The 18,165-nt window shown below is 39.1% G+C and overlaps 1 protein-coding gene across 1 annotated transcript in view; it reads left to right on the top strand.

Moving 5' to 3' along the window:
• Positions 1-18,165, top strand: part of ACER3 (alkaline ceramidase 3) — a 177,611-nt gene that overhangs the window by 99,491 nt on the left and 59,955 nt on the right. The window contains exon 4 of the mRNA XM_043580156.1: positions 18,110-18,162. Coding sequence (XP_043436091.1) covers positions 18,110-18,162 — 53 coding nt within the window. The remainder of the gene's footprint in view (positions 1-18,109; positions 18,163-18,165) is intronic.

The raw sequence follows: 18,165 nt of genomic DNA, 5'->3' as shown, positions 1-18,165 counted from the left end.
GGAACCCCGAGATCATGACCCGAGCCGAAGTCAGACGCCTAACTGACTGAGCCACCCAGGTGCCCCAATCTTTTGAGCTCTTTATTCCTCATTAATAACCTAGAAACTTCTGGAACAGCACTGTCTGGTAGAAATACAACATGAGGATATATGTAATTTAAAATTTTCTGGGAGCCACATTAAGAAAAGCCATGTTAAAAAGAAATAGTTGAAATTAATTTTAATAATACGTTCATTTAACCCAATATATGCAAATATTATTTCAACATATAATCAGTATAAAAATGTATTAATGAAATGTTTCTTATCTTGAAATAAGGTGTATATCTCAGTTTGGATTAGGTTCATTCAAGCACTCAGTAGCCAGATAAGGCTGGTGGCTGCTGGATTGGACAGTGCTATTCCAGAAGGATTTGTGAATACAACAGTCTATGAATTATTAATTACATCTATATTAAATGTATAAGATAATTTTTTAGGATTGATTCTGATAGTCAACACATATTTATAGTAAGGTGTTCTGTGTGCAGGTTGTGCTTGCTCTGGAGAATACACAATTGAATGAGACACTGAGCTGACTTAATTGAGCACAGAACATACTTCTCACACTTTCTAGCAGAAAAACAGACTTACAAACAATGGCATAATATGAAAATTATTTTTAAAAAGAAGTACAAATCTGTGGCATCACAGTAGAGTTTGGAAGAATGTATAAAAGTCAAAGGCATTTAACCAAAATTTGAAAGATTTAGTTAAAACTTTCTAGGTACTGAAAGGATGAAATGACATACCAGACTTCCATCGTGCCATGGAGAGGCGGGGAGTCATTTCATTGTTTGGTATATGTGGCAACAGTGATAAAACGAGCACTTAAAATGTGTTTCGAGAATGGTGAAAAATGGCAGGAATGTTGTTCAAAATATTTAACAGCTATAGGGTAAGAGTTCCAACAGTGAGAATGGTGATACCAGTGAGCAACAGCTGAAATATAGACCCTGAAAATAAGGCTTCGTGTTTGATCGTACTAAAAAATAATTGGAATTTTTCCAGCTCTAGCTATCATGAAGTGCTTTCATATAGAGTATCTTAAATAGTTATTACCATGTTTTATAAATTCCAATACTAGAACTGAAAGAGGCTAATTGATTTGACCAAAATCACCCACAGTTTATAAATGATGTATCTCCTATATATTTATATATACACACACATATATTTCTATATACACATATATACATCCATTCTCTAGGTCTGCCGGCATGGGAGCAGAAGAGCATACCTAACATTCAGATCTGGTTTCTAAAAACCATTCTCCATTTAAAAGGAACGGTGCTGGGGTGGCTGGCTGGCTTAGTTGGTGGAGCACGTGACTCTTGATGTCAGGGTCGTGGATTCGAGCCCCATGTTGGGAATAGGGTTTACTTTAAAAAATAATAATAATAAATAAAATCTTTTAAAAAATAATAAAAGGAACTGGGGCTGTTCAGAGGGCCGAGGCAGAAAAAAAGGACATTATGAACCTAGAACATCTTTTTATGCTAGAAAGAATGGAAAAGCTAAAAGAATGATGGGCACATGTCAGAAGAACACTGGAAACCAACTTAAAGGGGTTCCCATGGGCCAAATTTGGGACAGTTTGAGCATCAAAATAAATATTGATAGTAACAGTTTATAATAGTTACCAAACCCATTGAGCATATAACCCATTGAACAAAATGGGAAATTATGAAGTCATACTAAAATAATAAGCTATATATAATTGAAACAATAAGTGATCATAAGTAAATGAATAAGTTAAAAAATTGATGCTGAATTTACGTAGTTTTGAAGTACTTTACCATAAAATAATTATAAAGGGAAAAAGTAACTTTACAGTGAAGGAGCAGTGAACAACCTTAGTCAAATAGAGTGAGTATCTTCAATGATGGGACAAATCAAAGTTGTGTGCCACCTGACAAGATACAGTGGCAAGAACATAGCATCACTTCTCTGATATTCTTGCCAAAGATGCATGATCTGAATCTAGTCATATGGAAACATCAGGCAAAATCAAATTGAGTGACGTTCTATAAAATAACTGGCATGTAATCTTCAAAAGTATCCATGGTCATAAAATTAAAAGACTTGAAGAACTGTTTGAAATTGAAGAACACCAAAAAGACATGACCACTACATATAGTGTGTGATTCTGGACTGGATTGTGTGTGTGTGTGTGTGTGTGTGTGTGTGTGTGTGTGTGTGTGTGTGTTTACATTTATGATATTGGGACACTTAGAAAAACTTGGATGAAGTCTGAGGATTACGTGGTAGTAATAAATTAATGTTAATTTCCTGATTTTGTTGATAGTATTGTGGATATGTAGATGAATCTTTTTTTTAAAGATTTAATGCACATTCCATAAAGTTCACCATTTTAAAGTATATAAGTTAATTGCTTTAAGTATGTTCACAAAATTGTGATGCCATCACCACTAATTCCAAACACTTTCATCATCCCAAAGAGAAACCCCATGCCCATTAGCCATCTCTTCTCATTACTCTCTGTCTCTGTAGATTGGCCTATTCCGGACATGTCATTGCAATGGATCATACAGTGTGTGACCTTTCATGTCTGGCTTCTTTGACTCAGGGTGAATAATACTACATTATATGGGTATACCACATTTTGTTTCTCATTTGTCAATGAATGGACTTTGGGCTGTTTCCACTTTTTGGGTTTGATACATAATGTTGCTGTGAACATTTGTGTGCAAGATTTTATGTGGATATATGTTTTCAATTCTCTTAGATATTTATTTATTAGAAATGGAATTGCTATGGGGAGCCTGGGTGGCTCGGTCTGTTGAGCATCCGGCTTCGGCTCAGGTCATGATCTCACGGTTTGTGAGTTCGGGCCCCGCGTCGGGCTCTGTGCTGGCAGCTCAGAGCCTGGAGCCTGCTTCTGATTCTGTGTCTCCCTCTCTCTCTGCCCCTCCCCCACTCATGCTCTGTCTCTCTCTGTCTCAGAAATAAATAAACATAAAAAAAAAAAGAAATGGAATTGCTAGGTCACATGGTAATTCTGTTTCTAACCTTTTGAAGAGCTACTAGACTATTTTTCAAAGTGGCTGTGCCCTTTTACATTCCCACCAGCAATTTCAGCAATTTCTCCATATTCGTCCTTCCTTTTGAGTATAGCCATCCTGCTGGTTATGAAATGATATCTCATTGTGGTTTTGATTTGCATTTTCCAGTGATGTTGAACGTTTTTTCATGTGCTTATTACCCATTTGTATATCTTCACAGGAAAAATATCTATTCAGATCCTTTACCCATTCTTAAATTGTGTTATTTGCCTTTTTATCATTGAGTTTTAAGAGTACATATCTTGGGTATTAGACCCTTATTGAATACATAGTTTGTGAATATCTTCTTCCATTCTGTGGGTTGTTTTTTCATTTTCTTAATAGCATCCTTTGAAGCAAACAGGTTTTGATTTTTTTCTTAGGTTGCCTGTGCTTTTAATATCATATCTAAGAAACCATTGCTTAATCCAAGGTCATGAAGATTTATACCTGTGTTTTCTTCTAAGAGCTTAATAGTTTTAGCTCTTACATTTAGGTCTTTGGTCCATTTTTTAAAATTCCAGTATAATTAACATAAAATATTATATTAGTTGCAGGTGTACAGTATAGTGATTGAACAATTCTGTATGGTATTCATTGCTCATCATGACAAATGTACTCTTAATCCCCTTCACCTATTTCACCCAAATTTCACTCACCTCCCTCTGGCAACCACCAGTTTGTTTTCTATATTTAAGAATCTCTTTTTGTTTGTCTCATTTTTTCTTTGGTTTGTTTCTTAAATATACACGTGAGTAAAATCATATGGTATTTTTCTTTGATTTATTTCACTTAGCATTATATCCTCTAGATCCATCCATGTTGTTGCAAATGGCAAGATTTCATTCTCTTTTATGACTGAGTAACATTCCACTGTACATATTTACCACATCTTATTACCACTCATCTATGGATGGATACTTGGATTGCTTCCGTATCTTTGTTATTGTAAATAATGCCACAATAAACATAGGGGTGCATATATCTTTTCAAATTAATGTGTTTTTTTTTTTTTCCTTTGGGCCAATACCCAGCAGTGGAACTACTGGATCATATGGTAATTCTGTTTTTAATTTTTTTGAGAAGCCTCCATACTGTTTTCCACAGCGGCTGTACCAGTCTGTATTCCCACCAACAGTGCACAAGGGTTCCTTTTTCTCCACATCCTCACCAACACTTGTTTCTTGTGTTTTTGACTTTAGCCGTTCTGACAGATATGAGATGATATCTCATTGTGGTTTTGATTTGCATTTACCTGATGATGAGTAATGTTGAGCATCTCTTCATGTGTCTGTTGGCCATCTGTATATCTTCTTTGGAGAAATGTCTGTTCATGTCCACTACCCATTTTCTAATTGGATTGTTGTTTTGGTGTTGAGTTAATATACTTTTGATACTAACCCTTTACCAGATATATCATTTGCAAATATCTTCTCCCATCCAGTAGGTTATCTTTTAGTTTTGTTGGTTGTTTCCTTAGCTGTGCAGAAGCTTTTTGTTTTGATGAAGTCCCAATAGTTTATTTTTGCTTTTGTTTCCCTTGCCTTAGGGGACATATCTAGAAAAATGTTGCTATGGCCAATACTGCCTGTGTTCTCTTCTAGGATTTTTATGGTTTCAGGTTCCACATTCAGTTGTTTAATCCATTTTGAGTTTATTTTTGTGTATGATATAGGAAGTGGTCCAGTTTGATTTTTTTTTTTTTTTTTGCATGTAGTTGTCCAGTTTTCCCAGCACCAGTTGGAAGAGATTGTCTTTTTTCCCATTGTAGATTCTTGTCTCCTTTGTCATAGATTAATCGACTGTATGATCCTGGGTTTATTTCTGGGCCCTCTATTCTGTACCATTGATCTGTGTGTCTTTTGGGGGGGAGGGGGCAGTACCATACTGTTTTGATTACTACAGCTTCATAGCATATCTTGAAATCTGGAATTGTGATGCCTCCAGTTTTGTTCTTTTTTTTTTTTTTTTTTTTTCAAGATTGCTTTGGCCATTCAGGGTCTTTTGTGGTTCCATACAAATTTTAGGATTATTTGTTCTAGTTCTGTGAAAACTGCTATTGCTATTTTGATAGAGATTGCATTAAATCTATAGATCACTTTGGGTGATCTTTGGGTAGTATGGGTAGTATGGACATTTTAATAGCATTTGTTCTCCTGATTCTTTAATCCATTTTAAGTTCATTTTTTTTATATGGTGTGAGGTCAAGGTGTAGCTTCATTCTTTTACACGTGGATATCCAGTTGCCCCAGAATCATTTGTTGAAAAGACTATTCTTTTGACATTGAATTTTCTTGGCACCCCTGCCTAAAATCAAACAATCATAAATGTATGAATTTATTTCTTGACTCTCAGTTTAACTCTCAGTTCTGTTCCATTGGTCTGTGTCTGTACTTGTACTAGTATCACACAGCCTTGATTACTATAGATTTGTAAATTTTGAAATCAGGAGCTGTGAGTCCTCCAAATTTGTTGTTGTTCTTCTTCTTCCTCTTTGGGGAGAGAGAGAGACCATGCACGTGCACAAGTGCACAGGCAGGGGGTGAAGGGCAGAGGGGGAGAGAGAATCTTAAGCAGGTTCCATGCTCAGCATGTAGCCTGACACAGGGCTTGATCCCATAACCCTGGGATCACAATGCAAGCCAAACTCAAGAGTTGGATGCTCAACTAACCGAGCCACCCAGGTGCCCCTGTTCTTGTTTTTAAAAACTGTTTAAACTATTCTGGGTCCCTTGCATTTCCATGTGAATTTTAGGACCAGATTATCAATTTCTGCAAAAATTAGCTGGGACTTTGAAAGGGATTCCATTGAATTCACAGATCACTTTGGAAAGTATTGCTTTCTTTAATAGTGTCTTCTAATCCTTGAACATAGGATGTCTTCCCATTTATTTAAGTCTTTAATTTCTTTCAGTGATATTTTATAGTTAGTGTGTAAGTCTTGACTTCTTTTGTTAAATGTATTCATTCATAAGTAATGTATTTTTTGGTGCTATTGTAAATAGAATTTTCTTAATTTCATTTTTATTTCTCATGCTAATTTATAGAAATAACAATGATTTTTGCATATTTTTGTATCCCGCAGCACTGCTGAACTTTTTTTTTTTTTTTTTTACCTCTAGTAGTTTTTTGTGTATGCATATGTGGATTTGTTAGGGTTTCCTGAATACAAGATCGTGTCATATGCAAATACAGTTTTATATCTTACTTATCAATTGGATGCCTTTTACTTATTTTTCTTGCCTAATTGCCCTGAATAGAACTTCTAGTACACTGTTGAATAGAAGTGGAAAGAGCAGACATCCTTGTTTTGCTCCTGATCTTAGGAAGAAAGCTTTTAGTTTTTCATCATTAGTTATAATGTTGGCTGGGGTTTTGTGTGAATGCTCTTTATTAGGCTGAGGGAGTTCCCATTCTATTCCTAGTTTGCTGAGTGTTTTTATCATGAAAAGATGTTGGCATTTTCAAATATTTTTTTTCTGAATCTCTTGAGATGACCATGTGGTTTTTCTCCTTTATTATGTTAGTATAGTCTAGTACATTGATTGATTCTCCTATGTTGAACCAATCTTGCATTCCTGTGATAAATTTCATTTGGTCAAGGCATATAATCCAAGCGAATATCTTTGTAAGAAATATACATACACTAAAGTACTTGGGAGTAATGGAACCTCATGTCAGCAACTTATTCAAATGGTTCAGAGAGAGTAAAGTTCTTTGTACTTCCCTTCAAACTTTTCTGTACCTTGAAGTTGTTTTAATTTTTTTTTTAAAGAAAAACATTGTACATGTTCTTTGACCCAGTAATTGTACTCCTACATATACGTATACATCCTAAAAAAGTAATCAAAGATAGGGAAAAGATGTTTTACAAGTGTGTTACACATGTGACAGTGTTACACATGATACAGTTTTTATTTTTTTTTTTTAATTTTTTTTCAACGTTTATTTATTTTTGGGACAGAGAGAGACAGAGCATGAACAGGGGAGGGGCAGAGAGAGAGGGAGACACAGAATCGGAAACAGGCTCCAGGCTCTGAGCCATCAGCCCAGAGCCTGACGCGGGGCTCGAACTCACGGACCGTGAGATCGTGACCTGGCTGAAGTCGGACGCTTAACCGACTGCGCCACCCAGGCGCTCCCATGATACAGTTTTTAAATGATCTAAATGTTTAACAAAAAGGAGACTGTTACATATACTATGATATAACTATGTGTTGAAGTGTACTATAGCCATTTAAAATAATATTTTGATGGGCGCCTGGCTGGCTCAGTCCGTAGAGCATGTGACTCTTGATCTCAGAGTGTGAGTTCAAGCTGTACATTGGGCATAAAGGTTACTTAAAAAAAATAAAATAAAGAAAAAATGATCTCTGTTTGAGTGTCTTTTTTTTTTTTTAATGTTTCTTCATTTATTTTGAGGGAGAGAGAGCGTGGGCACGCGGGGTTTGGGGCAGAGAGAAAGAGGGAGAGAGAATCCTATGCAGTCTCCATGCTGTCAACCCAGAGCCCATGTGGGGCTCAATCTCACAAACTGTGAGATCATGACCTGAGCTGAAATCAAGAGTCAGATGCTTAACCAACTGAGCCACACAGGTGCCCCTCTGATTGAATATCTTTAAAAATTAAATAAATAAATAATATTTTGAAGACCAGTAAAATGGGAAACTGTCATAAAGACAAAACTTTGTGTAATGTAAAATCAATCTTATAAACAATAGAAAAAAGACTGGAAGGAAGTACATTTTGCTTCATTTCTTTTCCCTTTTTACAAAGTTTGTAATCTGTGGCCCGAAATTACAGTAACTCCCACCTACCCATATAAATATTCTCAATATTGCCCCTTGCTTCCTGAGCAGTATTCAACCCAGATCAAGCTAAGTTATCTGCATATCCTGTGCCTGAACTGAGTAACTAAACATTGCTCATAGAAATTATATCCCTTTGTTAAATTATCTCACTTTTAAATTATTTTTTTTAATGTTTATTCATTTTTGAGAGAGAGAGAGACAGAGCGTGAGCAGGGGAGGGGCAGAGAGAGAGGGAGACACAGAATCCAAAGCAGGCTCCAGGCTCTGAGCTGTCAGCACAGAGCCTGACACGGGGCTCGAACTCACAGACCGTCAGATTACGACCTGAGCCAAAGTCAGTGCTTAAGCGAGTGAGCCACCCAGTCACCCCCTCACTTTTAAATTATTGAACGAAAACTCAAATAGCCGCTCAGTGCCATAAGACAGTACCATTACATTTCCCTGACAATTTCCATTTGTGTTCTTCAGAACTGTTATTTCATACTTGTCCCTCTTTCTTTTTTGGATTTCTTTTTATATCTTTTTTGCCTCGTTTCCCTTTCTCCTCACTAATATCTTCAATATTTCACCAAAAATATAGAAGAAATCAGTAAGAAACATCCTCATGTTTCTACCACTATCATCTTCCTCCTGTTTTTGTGTGGGAGAAATGTTCCAACTCCTATCAAAGGCCAGTCTCCCCTCCCACCTCCTCAAAGACTCATGCCTGCGGTTATAAACTCCATCCCAGTCTCTGGCTCCACCATGGTCTTTAGAAAGTCACTACACTGGTTCACTGCCATCTGCATGCAAACATACTCAAATAACTCCCGTCTTTTAAAAATTACTCCTCCCTTGACCCTGTGTCCAGCCCCAGCTGTTGAATCATGTTTTGGCTCCCTTTCACATCAAAACCACTCGAGTGTCTTTGCTCTCTCTACACTTACCTCCCTCTGTTTTCCTCTTATTACAGTTAGGTATTTTCTTCCCTTCATTTCACAGAAACTGCTATTGTCAAGGTCACCAGTCACCTTCATCTTGCCAAATCCAGTAGATACATTTCTACCTTATTATTTGACCTCTCTATAGCATTCTACACGATATTTGCTTTTTTCTTTGTGAAATACTTGTCTTGACTTTCCAGTTTTCCTTTAGGTAAAAGGAAACTCCCTTATTCTTTTTCCTTACCTCACTGGACATCGTGTAAGCTATCACCATCTTATTTCTTGGCTACTGCAGTAGTCAACAGTTGCCCCTCCAACCATCCAAGGTAGTCTTTAACATTTTAGATCATACCATTCTTCTGCTTAAAGCTCTCCAAGGCATCCCTTTGCACTTCAGGTGAAATTTCAGTTCTCTACTATGGCCTGCATGATCTGGCCCTGGTCTAGTTCTCTAACTTCAGTTTTTACTGTTCCTCTGCGTTGTTTACTGCACTCCAGCCATACTGGCCTTACTGTTCTTCAGACACTGCCTCATGGCCTTTGTGATTGCTGTTTCCTCTGCTGCAAAACTTTTCTCTCATATCTTTGCATGTCTGCTTCCTTCTGGCTCCTCAGTGCAAATGTTACCTACTCAGATATGCCTTTTATAACCACTTTATGTAGAGCAGTCCTTTCCACAAGTGACATTTACTTTTTTCATAGCACTTATCACCATTTGAATTTACCTTATTTGTAGTCTTCAACTAGAATGTAAACTTCTTGACAGCAGAGATTTCACTTATCTTAAATACCACTGGACTTTAGCATATAGACTAGTGCTGGCACATGGCATGTGCCCAATAAATATGTAAATGGAAGGGAGGAAGGGAATGAGGAAGGAAGGAAGGAAGGAAGGAAGGAAGGAAGGAAGGAAGGAAGGACATTTAACCACATGAGTGAATAACTAAAGAGATGCATTGAAGTATTAAATAGTAGTTATCCCTGGATTATGTATGGGATTATAGAGAATTATATTTCATTTGTGTGTTTTCCAGATTTCCTATAATGAGCATAAAATACTTTTGCAATAAAGAAAATACATGTTTATGCTTGTTTTAAAAGAAAAGAGACTTTAAAAGATTCCAAAGGTGCTTTGGAGGAATAGTAATGATAATAAGCCAATCTGAATACCCTTCATCCTAAAGCAGACTACCTCCTGTTCTTGGAAGGGGGGGTGGAGGTATTTAATTCAGTTTTGAGTTTTATTTATGTGGCGGATTATTGTATTTTCCAAAGATGTTAACACCAGTATATCTCATCTCACCCGCTGTTATTACAATGTGACATCGACTCTCTTCAAGAGGTAGGATCTCTGATCCTTGACCTTGAATCTGGGCAGGACTGTTACTATGGTGGACAGGAAGCTATATGACTTCCAAGGGTGAGTCACAAAAGGCGAAGAACTTCTTCCTCATCCTCCTGGGATGCTTACCCTAGGAACCCAGCACCTTGTGGTAAGGAAGCCAGTCAGCCATGTGGAAAGGCCATGTATAGATGTTGCTGCCACAGCCTCACCTGAAGTCCCCAGACTGCAGCCAGCATCAACTGCCCAAAATTTGAGTGTGTGAATCTTTAGATGATTCCAGCCCTCAGCCTTTGAGCTGTCCCAGCTGACATTGAGTGAAGGAGAGATGAACTTCTCCCTCCCAGGTCGGCTCAAAATGCATACTAATCAGCAAAGTAAATATTAGTATTTTAAGCCACTGAGTTTTAAGGTGGTTTGCTATACAATAACAGGTAGCCAGAACAATTTACAAAACATACCTAGTCTAATTCCATGCATACAGCAACCTCTGACATTCCCTTAAGCACATGTTTTCTAAGAACTAGATAAGTTTTAAAATCTCTAGGATCATTCCTGCTGTCCATTCATGCTATTCCTAAAACAGTAACCCTGGAAGGTAGCGTGTGTCTATCACATATATAAAGAAACAACTGGGGGGGCGCCTGGGTGGCGCAGTCGGTTAAGCGTCCGACTTCAGCCAGGTCACGATCTCGCGGTCCGTGAGTTCGAGCCCCACGTCGGGCTCTGGGCTGATGGCTCGGAGCCTGGAGCCTGTTTCCAATTCTGTGTCTCCCTCTCTCTCTGCCCCTCCCCCGTTCATGCTCTGCCTCTCTCTGTCCCAAAAATAAATAAACGTTGAAAAAAAAAAAAAAAAAAAAAAAAAACAACTGGGGCGCCTGGGTGGCTCAGTTGGTTAAGCGTTCAGCTTCGGCTCAGGTCATGATCTCACAGTTAGTGGGTTTGAGCCCCATGTTGGGCTCTGTGCTGACAGCTCAGAGCCTGGATCCTGCTTCAGATTCTGTGTCTCCCTCTCTCTCTCTGCCCCTCCCCCGCTCACATTTTATCTCTCTCTCTCTCTCTCTCAAAAATAAACAATCCTTTAAAAAATGTAATAAAAACAAAGAAACAAACAGCTGCATGAATGTGCTGAGACAAGGTGAGACTAAGAATCTGAGCGAAGGAAGAAGTAGGCTCTCCTACTGTGTGCTGAATAGATCATGACAATATTCAATTCTGAGGACTGACCTGGCTTGTGTTCAAATGCAAAATACCAGAATGGTGAAAGAACTAAAAATATAGGGGCACCTGGGTGGCTCAGTTGGTTAATGTGTAACTCTTGATATTGGCTCAGGTCATGATCTCATGGTTGTGAGATTATGCTGACAGCGTAGAGCCTGCTTGGGATTCTCTCTCTCTGCCCCTCCCCTATTTGTGCCCCCCCCCCACCTTCTCTCTCTCCCTCTCTCTTAATAAATAAATAGAATTAAAAAAAATAGAACTAAAAATCTAGTCCTGATGCTTGAGGAGAAGGAACTGAGAATATTTAGCCTGAAGAAGAGAAGACATGCCCAGTTCCCCCAACTCAGCTGTACAGAGCAGATTCTCTCAGTTCTCTGCATTTTTCATGTCTGGCCCTGTTGCATTTCCTTCTCTCCCATGGACAATTCCTGTTCGTCCTTTAAAGTCTCAGCCAAAGCAGCAGCTCCTCTAGGCGGCCTTCCACGGCCCCAGGGTAGGATATGTACCCTTCATATGTTCTTTCACAGCACTCTGTGCTTCTCTGTTACTTCCCTTATCTGTTGTCTCATAAATATATTTATGTGTTTTTCTTCTCTATCATAATGTGAGTTACCCAAGAGCAGGAACTGTCTCTGTTGACCTTGGTATATCCCCTACATGAATGTTTTATGAATCAGTGTTTGAAGGGTTGACATGTTGAAAAGGATTAGATTTATTCTTTGTGGTTCTAGTGGGGTTAAAGATAAAGAGACACCTTGGTCAACATAGAGAAAAATTTCTGAGCCAGTAGATGATAAGAGCTGCCTTCAGAGATCTTGACTTCTCTGTCCTTATGCCCAAGCAGAAGCTGGACAAACATTTTCATTAGTTCAAAAATTGGTATCTGGGCAACAGATATGCATAGGTAAAAATGATATAGTCCTTTCCTCAAGGAATCTGTGGTCTAGTAGTGAAGGTAATATGCTAGTGAGTGCAGTGGTAAAGGGGCATACAGGATGCTATGGAAATGGAAAGAGAAATTTTTTAGGGGAAGTAGGTCAGCAAAGGGGTTTCACGCAAATGACTCAGACACATGTTTGAGTTGCATGTTCAAGGATGGGTAGGAATTTGCCAGGCCATCTAGAACCCACAGAGTTGAGTTTGTCTGGCATCTCGGGGCACTGCAATTAATACACTGTAGCCATGGATGGAGTGGGAATATGTGGTAATGACGGCCATAGTGCTGCCAGTAACAATAGCTAACATTTGTTGCATTGTTGAGCACCTGCTCTGGGCAGCCTTGAACTAAATGGTAAGAGATGTGTTTTGGGAAACTAACCAGAGGCCAAATCTAAGCCTCTTGAACTTTATCCCCTATAAGCCATTAATAGATTTGGAGAAGAGGTGGGACACACTTTGATTTGTGTATCAACTTAATTGTTGGTAAGATTGTTACCAAGATAACAGCATTGGAATGGACCAGATAGCCTTTGAACCTGAGATTGTAGATTCTGTGCTTTATCATTACTATGATACTACTTTACCAACTTTGGGGACAGATTGGACAGATGCCTTATTTCTTGCCCCTTTTGTTCTACAAAGGTGTGGTTTTATGTGCTTGCCTATCTGTGCAGAAATGATACATGACCCAATTCCCCAATGATTTAGGAAGGAAGAATCATCAGTATTAAAGGGCTTTTTTAAACAGCGTCCCTATCTCTCTAATTTAAATACAAAATGATTGTGAATATTCCTTGAAGATTCCCTGTCTTGTCTCCTTTCAGGATAAATTTGGCTCAACTATGGTAGGCCATCATTTTTTTTTTTTAATTTTTTTTTCAACGTTTATTTATTTTTGGGACAGAGAGAGACAGAGCATGAACGGGGGAGGGGCAGAGAGAGAGAGGGAGACACAGAATCAGAAACAGGCTCCAGGCTCTGAGCCATCAGCCCAGAGCCTGACGCGGGGCTCGAACTCACGGACCGCGAGATCGTGACCTGGTTGAAGTCGGACGCTTAACCGACTGCGCCACCCAGGCGCCCCGGTAGGCCATCATTTTTTATGCACAGTCACTGAAGCAGCATAAGAAATGATAGAGTTGTACTTCACGCATATGTGGAATTTAAGATACAAAACAGATGAACATAAGGGAAGGGAAGCAAAAGTAATATAAAAACAGGGAGGGAGGGGCGCCTGGGTGGCGCAGTCGGTTAAGCGTCCGACTTCAGCCAGGTCACGATCTCGCGGTCCGTGAGTTCGAGCCCCGCGTCAGGCTCTGGGCTGATGGCTCGGAGCCTGGAGCCTGTTTCCAATTCTGTGTCTCCCTCTCTCTCTGCCCCTCCCCCGTTCATGCTCTGTCTCTCTCTGTCCCAAAAATAAATAAACGTTAAAAAAAAAAACAAAAAAAAAAACAGGGAGGGAGACAAAACATAAGAGACTGTTAAATATAAAGAACAAACAGTTGCTGAAGGGGTTGTGGGCAAGGGGATGGGCTAAATGGGTAAGGGGCATTAAGGAAGACACTTGTTGGGATGAACACTGGGTGTTATACATAGGGGATGAATCAGTGGAATTTATTCCTGAAATTGTTATTGTACTATAGGCTAACTAACTTGGATGTAAATTTAAAAATTAAAATTAAAAAAAAGAAATGAGAGTGTTTCCACTGAGCTGACCCTGGTGGTCAGTGAACAATTTCACCAGCTTGTTATAGCTGTAAGAGAAATTGGAGGCCTAGTCTTTACTTCTGCCTACACTGGGCACAAGCAGATATTGACAGTTCTGTCTTACTCTCTTAAGAACAATTTGGAGCTTGGATGGTATTTTCTTTAGATTTATTATTGCCAGGTGGCTCTTGGGCTCCAGTTCCAATTCTACTACCACTTTGCTGGCTGTTTGAGCATAGATATACCACTTAATTTTGCTGAGCTTTTGTTTCTTCATCTATCTAATGGATTTAATAATACCTATAGGAGTATTGTGAGGATCAATTGATTGGCATTTGTGAAAGTGTCATCATAGGATCTGGTAAATAAGTGTTTCATAAGTAATAGTTTCCTTCCTTTTTCTTTAGCTAGTCAGAGTGCCTGAAACCACCATTATGGATTCATTGTTAGTGATTCATTCCTTTGAGTACTATTATGTGTGCCTCAGTGAAGGGTAATATTGTAAGCTATGACTAACTCCTTTCTCAGGATTAATGTGTCACATACTTTTGGCGACTAGCCAAAAGCAATGCATTTGGGACTGGGTTTGAGAAAAACATTAGAGGAGGAGTAGAGACACTAGTAGAGGACTTCAAATGAAAAGTGGAAAGTACCAAAGAATAATTTAGAATCATAGAATTTTAATATTAGAAGAGATTTTTAGGTATTCTCTACTGAGCATATATGATTGATAGTGGAAAAAAATAGATGCTAGTAAAAAAAAAGTACTCATCTTCTTCTCATAAGTAAAAAAAATTAAATTTCTCATACTTATCCTAGAAAACAAAACCAAAGAAAAATGTTTGTTCATCTATAATTTTCCTTATAATACAAAAACAAAAATAGCTTACATGCTATTGTAAATAATACATGTTCTGGTTATAAATATTACCCTTCTCGGGGCCTGGGTGGCGCAATCGGTTAAGCGTCCGACTTCAGCCAGGTCACGATCTCGCGGTCCGTGAGTTCGAGCCCTGCGTCGGGCTCTGGGCTGATGGCTCAGAGCCTGGAGCCTGTTTCCGATTCTGTGTCTCCCTCTCTCTCTGCCCCTCCCCCGTTCATGCTCTGTCTCTCTCTGTCCCAAAAATAAATAAACGTTGAAAAAAAATTAAAAAAAAAATAAATATTACCCTTCTTTCTCCTTTGCTCCCTATCTCAATGAATGGAAACACCTTACACTGAAAGCCCAAGCTAAAAACCTGTGATTCATCTTTAATTTCTTCTGCTTTCTCACTACTGGAAACACTGAAAGCTCTTGATTCAACTTCCAGAGTAGCTCTCAAATACATCTACCTCTAGCTGTCTGCACAGCCACGACCTTAATCCATCATCCCCAGTCCTCATTTCTGTAACTGTTTCCTAATTGGTGTCCCTGCCTCCCCCATCCATTTGTCATACCAGAAGACAAATACTGTTCCTACAAACAAAACTAATTGTTTCCATTCTTTGAGCAGTGTTTGCTAGGCTTTGTACAAGTGTTAGAAATGAGATGTGTAAAATATAGTCCCTGGTCTCCAGAAGGCATGTCACTTTTTAAACATCTTTAATACTTGCCATAAGTCAGGCTCACAGGCTGTGATCTGGCCTCTGCCTACCTCTTCAGACTCCTCTTCAGACACACACCCCACGCTATCCTGGAACTCTGTGTTCTTTACCAGTCATAATTTTGCTACTTATGGTTTTGAAATAGGACTTTCATATTTGTGTTACCCAGATTTTAAAATCCATGCCCTAATCACCACCGCCACGTACCAGATAGCTCCTAGCCCCTAGAGCCTGCTGAAATTATTCAAATTAGCCAATGCTAAGCCTGCTTACCCTCCCTTACTTTGCCTTTCTCTGGGAAACCACAATAAGGGTTGTCGTCTATGCTTCCCCCTTGCTCATTGTGCCTCCTGACTGATGGTGGTGCTTTCCCTTGTGGCCCTGCTTGGCGTGGCATGCCTCCTCTTAGGAACTGTGAATAACAAACTGTCTTTTCCATGGCAGTCATCTCCTGATCTGTTGGCCTCACCATACCTGAAAAATAATAAAACCTATATTTTAAACACACTACCACCACCACTATAGAGTGAATTGTGTTCCCTCGTATGTTGAATCTCTAGAACCGTGTGTGACAATATTTGGAGATGGGACCTTAAGATGGTCATTTGGTTTAGATGAGGTTATGAGGATGGGGTTTTCATGATGGGATTAGTGTCCTTCTAAGAAGAGACCAGAGAACTTGCTCTCTGTTACCCTTTCCCATGTGAGGTTACAGAGAAGGCAGCCATCTGCAAGTCAAGAAGAGAACTTTCACCAAGTACCAAATCTGCCAGTATCATCATCTTGGACCTCCCAACCTCCAGAGCTGTGAGGAATAAATTCTGTTGTTTTAGCTGCCCAGTCTAAGGTATTGCTATAACAGCCCAAGCTCATGAAGACAGCCACTTAGTTTAAATCTTTTCAGCGGCTGGGGCATCTGGGTGGCTCAGTCAGTTAAGTGTCCGACTTCAGCTCAGGTCATGATCTCACTGCGTATGAGTTCAAGCCCTGTGTCGGGCTCTGTGCTGGCAGCTCAGAGCCTGGAGCCTGCTTCGGATTCTGTGTCTCCCTCTCTACTCACGCTCTGTTTATCTCTCTCTCTCTCAAAAAATAAACATAAAAAAAAATCCCTTTCAGCCTAAAACGCTTGCCTGATCTATTTGCTGCTTATCTCTCCAGCCTCATTTTATGTCCTTTCTCTTCATCATTAATTAAGCTTCAATCGCAATGAACATTTTCATTTCTTGAAATCCCCTTCCTGCAACAGGACCTTTGCACATTATATTTCCACTGCTTACGGGTTCTCCTCTTCCCCTCAGTCCCTCTTCATCTTACTCATATCTGCGTATTTTCTAGGTCTCAGGTTATGTATCACTCCTGTAAGGAAAATCTTTATGACTCTTATGGTTGTCAAAATGGAATCTTTATATTTAATCACGTTTTTCATTCCCTCCACCTCACTAGAATGTGAATCCCTCAAAGGCAATGACTATGTCTTGTTTTCATTATATGCTCAACAACTAACTTCTATAGGATTGGTTTAAGGATTAGAAACAACCTATCTGCAACATTTAGCTTAGTGTGTAGCTTGTAGTTTAATACGTAATAGTTATAATTATTATTGCTAATAATATTTTTCAGCAACATAGGTTACTTAGATTAACCGAATGACTTTCCCAGCCATTAATATCCCTTCTTAATGTATACTCGTGGACATTTTATCCATCTTAGGTGTTCTAGGAAAAGGGAAAATGCAAAAGAACATTGATAGGACCCACACCCCTATAGATGATAGGCATATGTCTTTCCTGGAAGTATGATAACATAGTTTGTGGTACCGAACTGATCTGAGCTGCCTGGTGAGTCAGGCGTCCTGTTTAGGTGTGTACATTAGAATAGATGGATGGATAAGCTTGTTTGTTCAACAACAACAAACCAACCCCCATAAGCAGAGGGCAGAGAAAGGCAGAAGAAAGAGGCAGGCCACTCCAGGTTGGTAGTTGGCAGTTTTAATAGGCAGAGAGTACTTACATACGAGGCTTGTCTTGGGTGGCAGCAATGGGTCTCCCCACCTGCCCACCGAATCTTAAACATTCATAAAGAGGCCTTAGTTAGGTTCAGCAAGGTATACCTTGCAGGTGTTTTCAACAGCAACATCACTATCTCAAGGGTACCACATCATTGTCTAAGACTATGTCTAAGTCTACGTCCTTGGAACTGCCTCTGGGAGCAAGAAAAGCAGAAGTCCTATTCCAAGGATGGGTGGAGGTGAGGAGCCCCCAATTGCCCAGGTCCAGTTCACAGGTCAACCAACGGTCACTTCCTTTCAATGACCTTCCCCAACACTCAGAGTAAGTAAGATGTTAAATATATGAAAGAATTAGTAAAAGGTATTAGATAATAAGAGGTGACTATCATAATCATTCTGACGTTTTATTTTTATTTGTATAATAATTGCACCTCTACAATATTCAAGTGTTCTTTCTTTGTTTCTTATAGCTATTGGATGAACTCCCAATGATTTACAGCTGTTGTATATTTGTGTACTGCATGTA

This window comes from Prionailurus bengalensis, chromosome D1 (genome assembly GCF_016509475.1).
Source record: "Prionailurus bengalensis isolate Pbe53 chromosome D1, Fcat_Pben_1.1_paternal_pri, whole genome shotgun sequence".
Lineage (NCBI taxonomy): Eukaryota > Metazoa > Chordata > Mammalia > Carnivora > Felidae > Prionailurus > Prionailurus bengalensis.
Note: the sequence above shows the minus strand (reverse complement) of the source record. Positions and strands in the feature narration are given on the sequence as shown.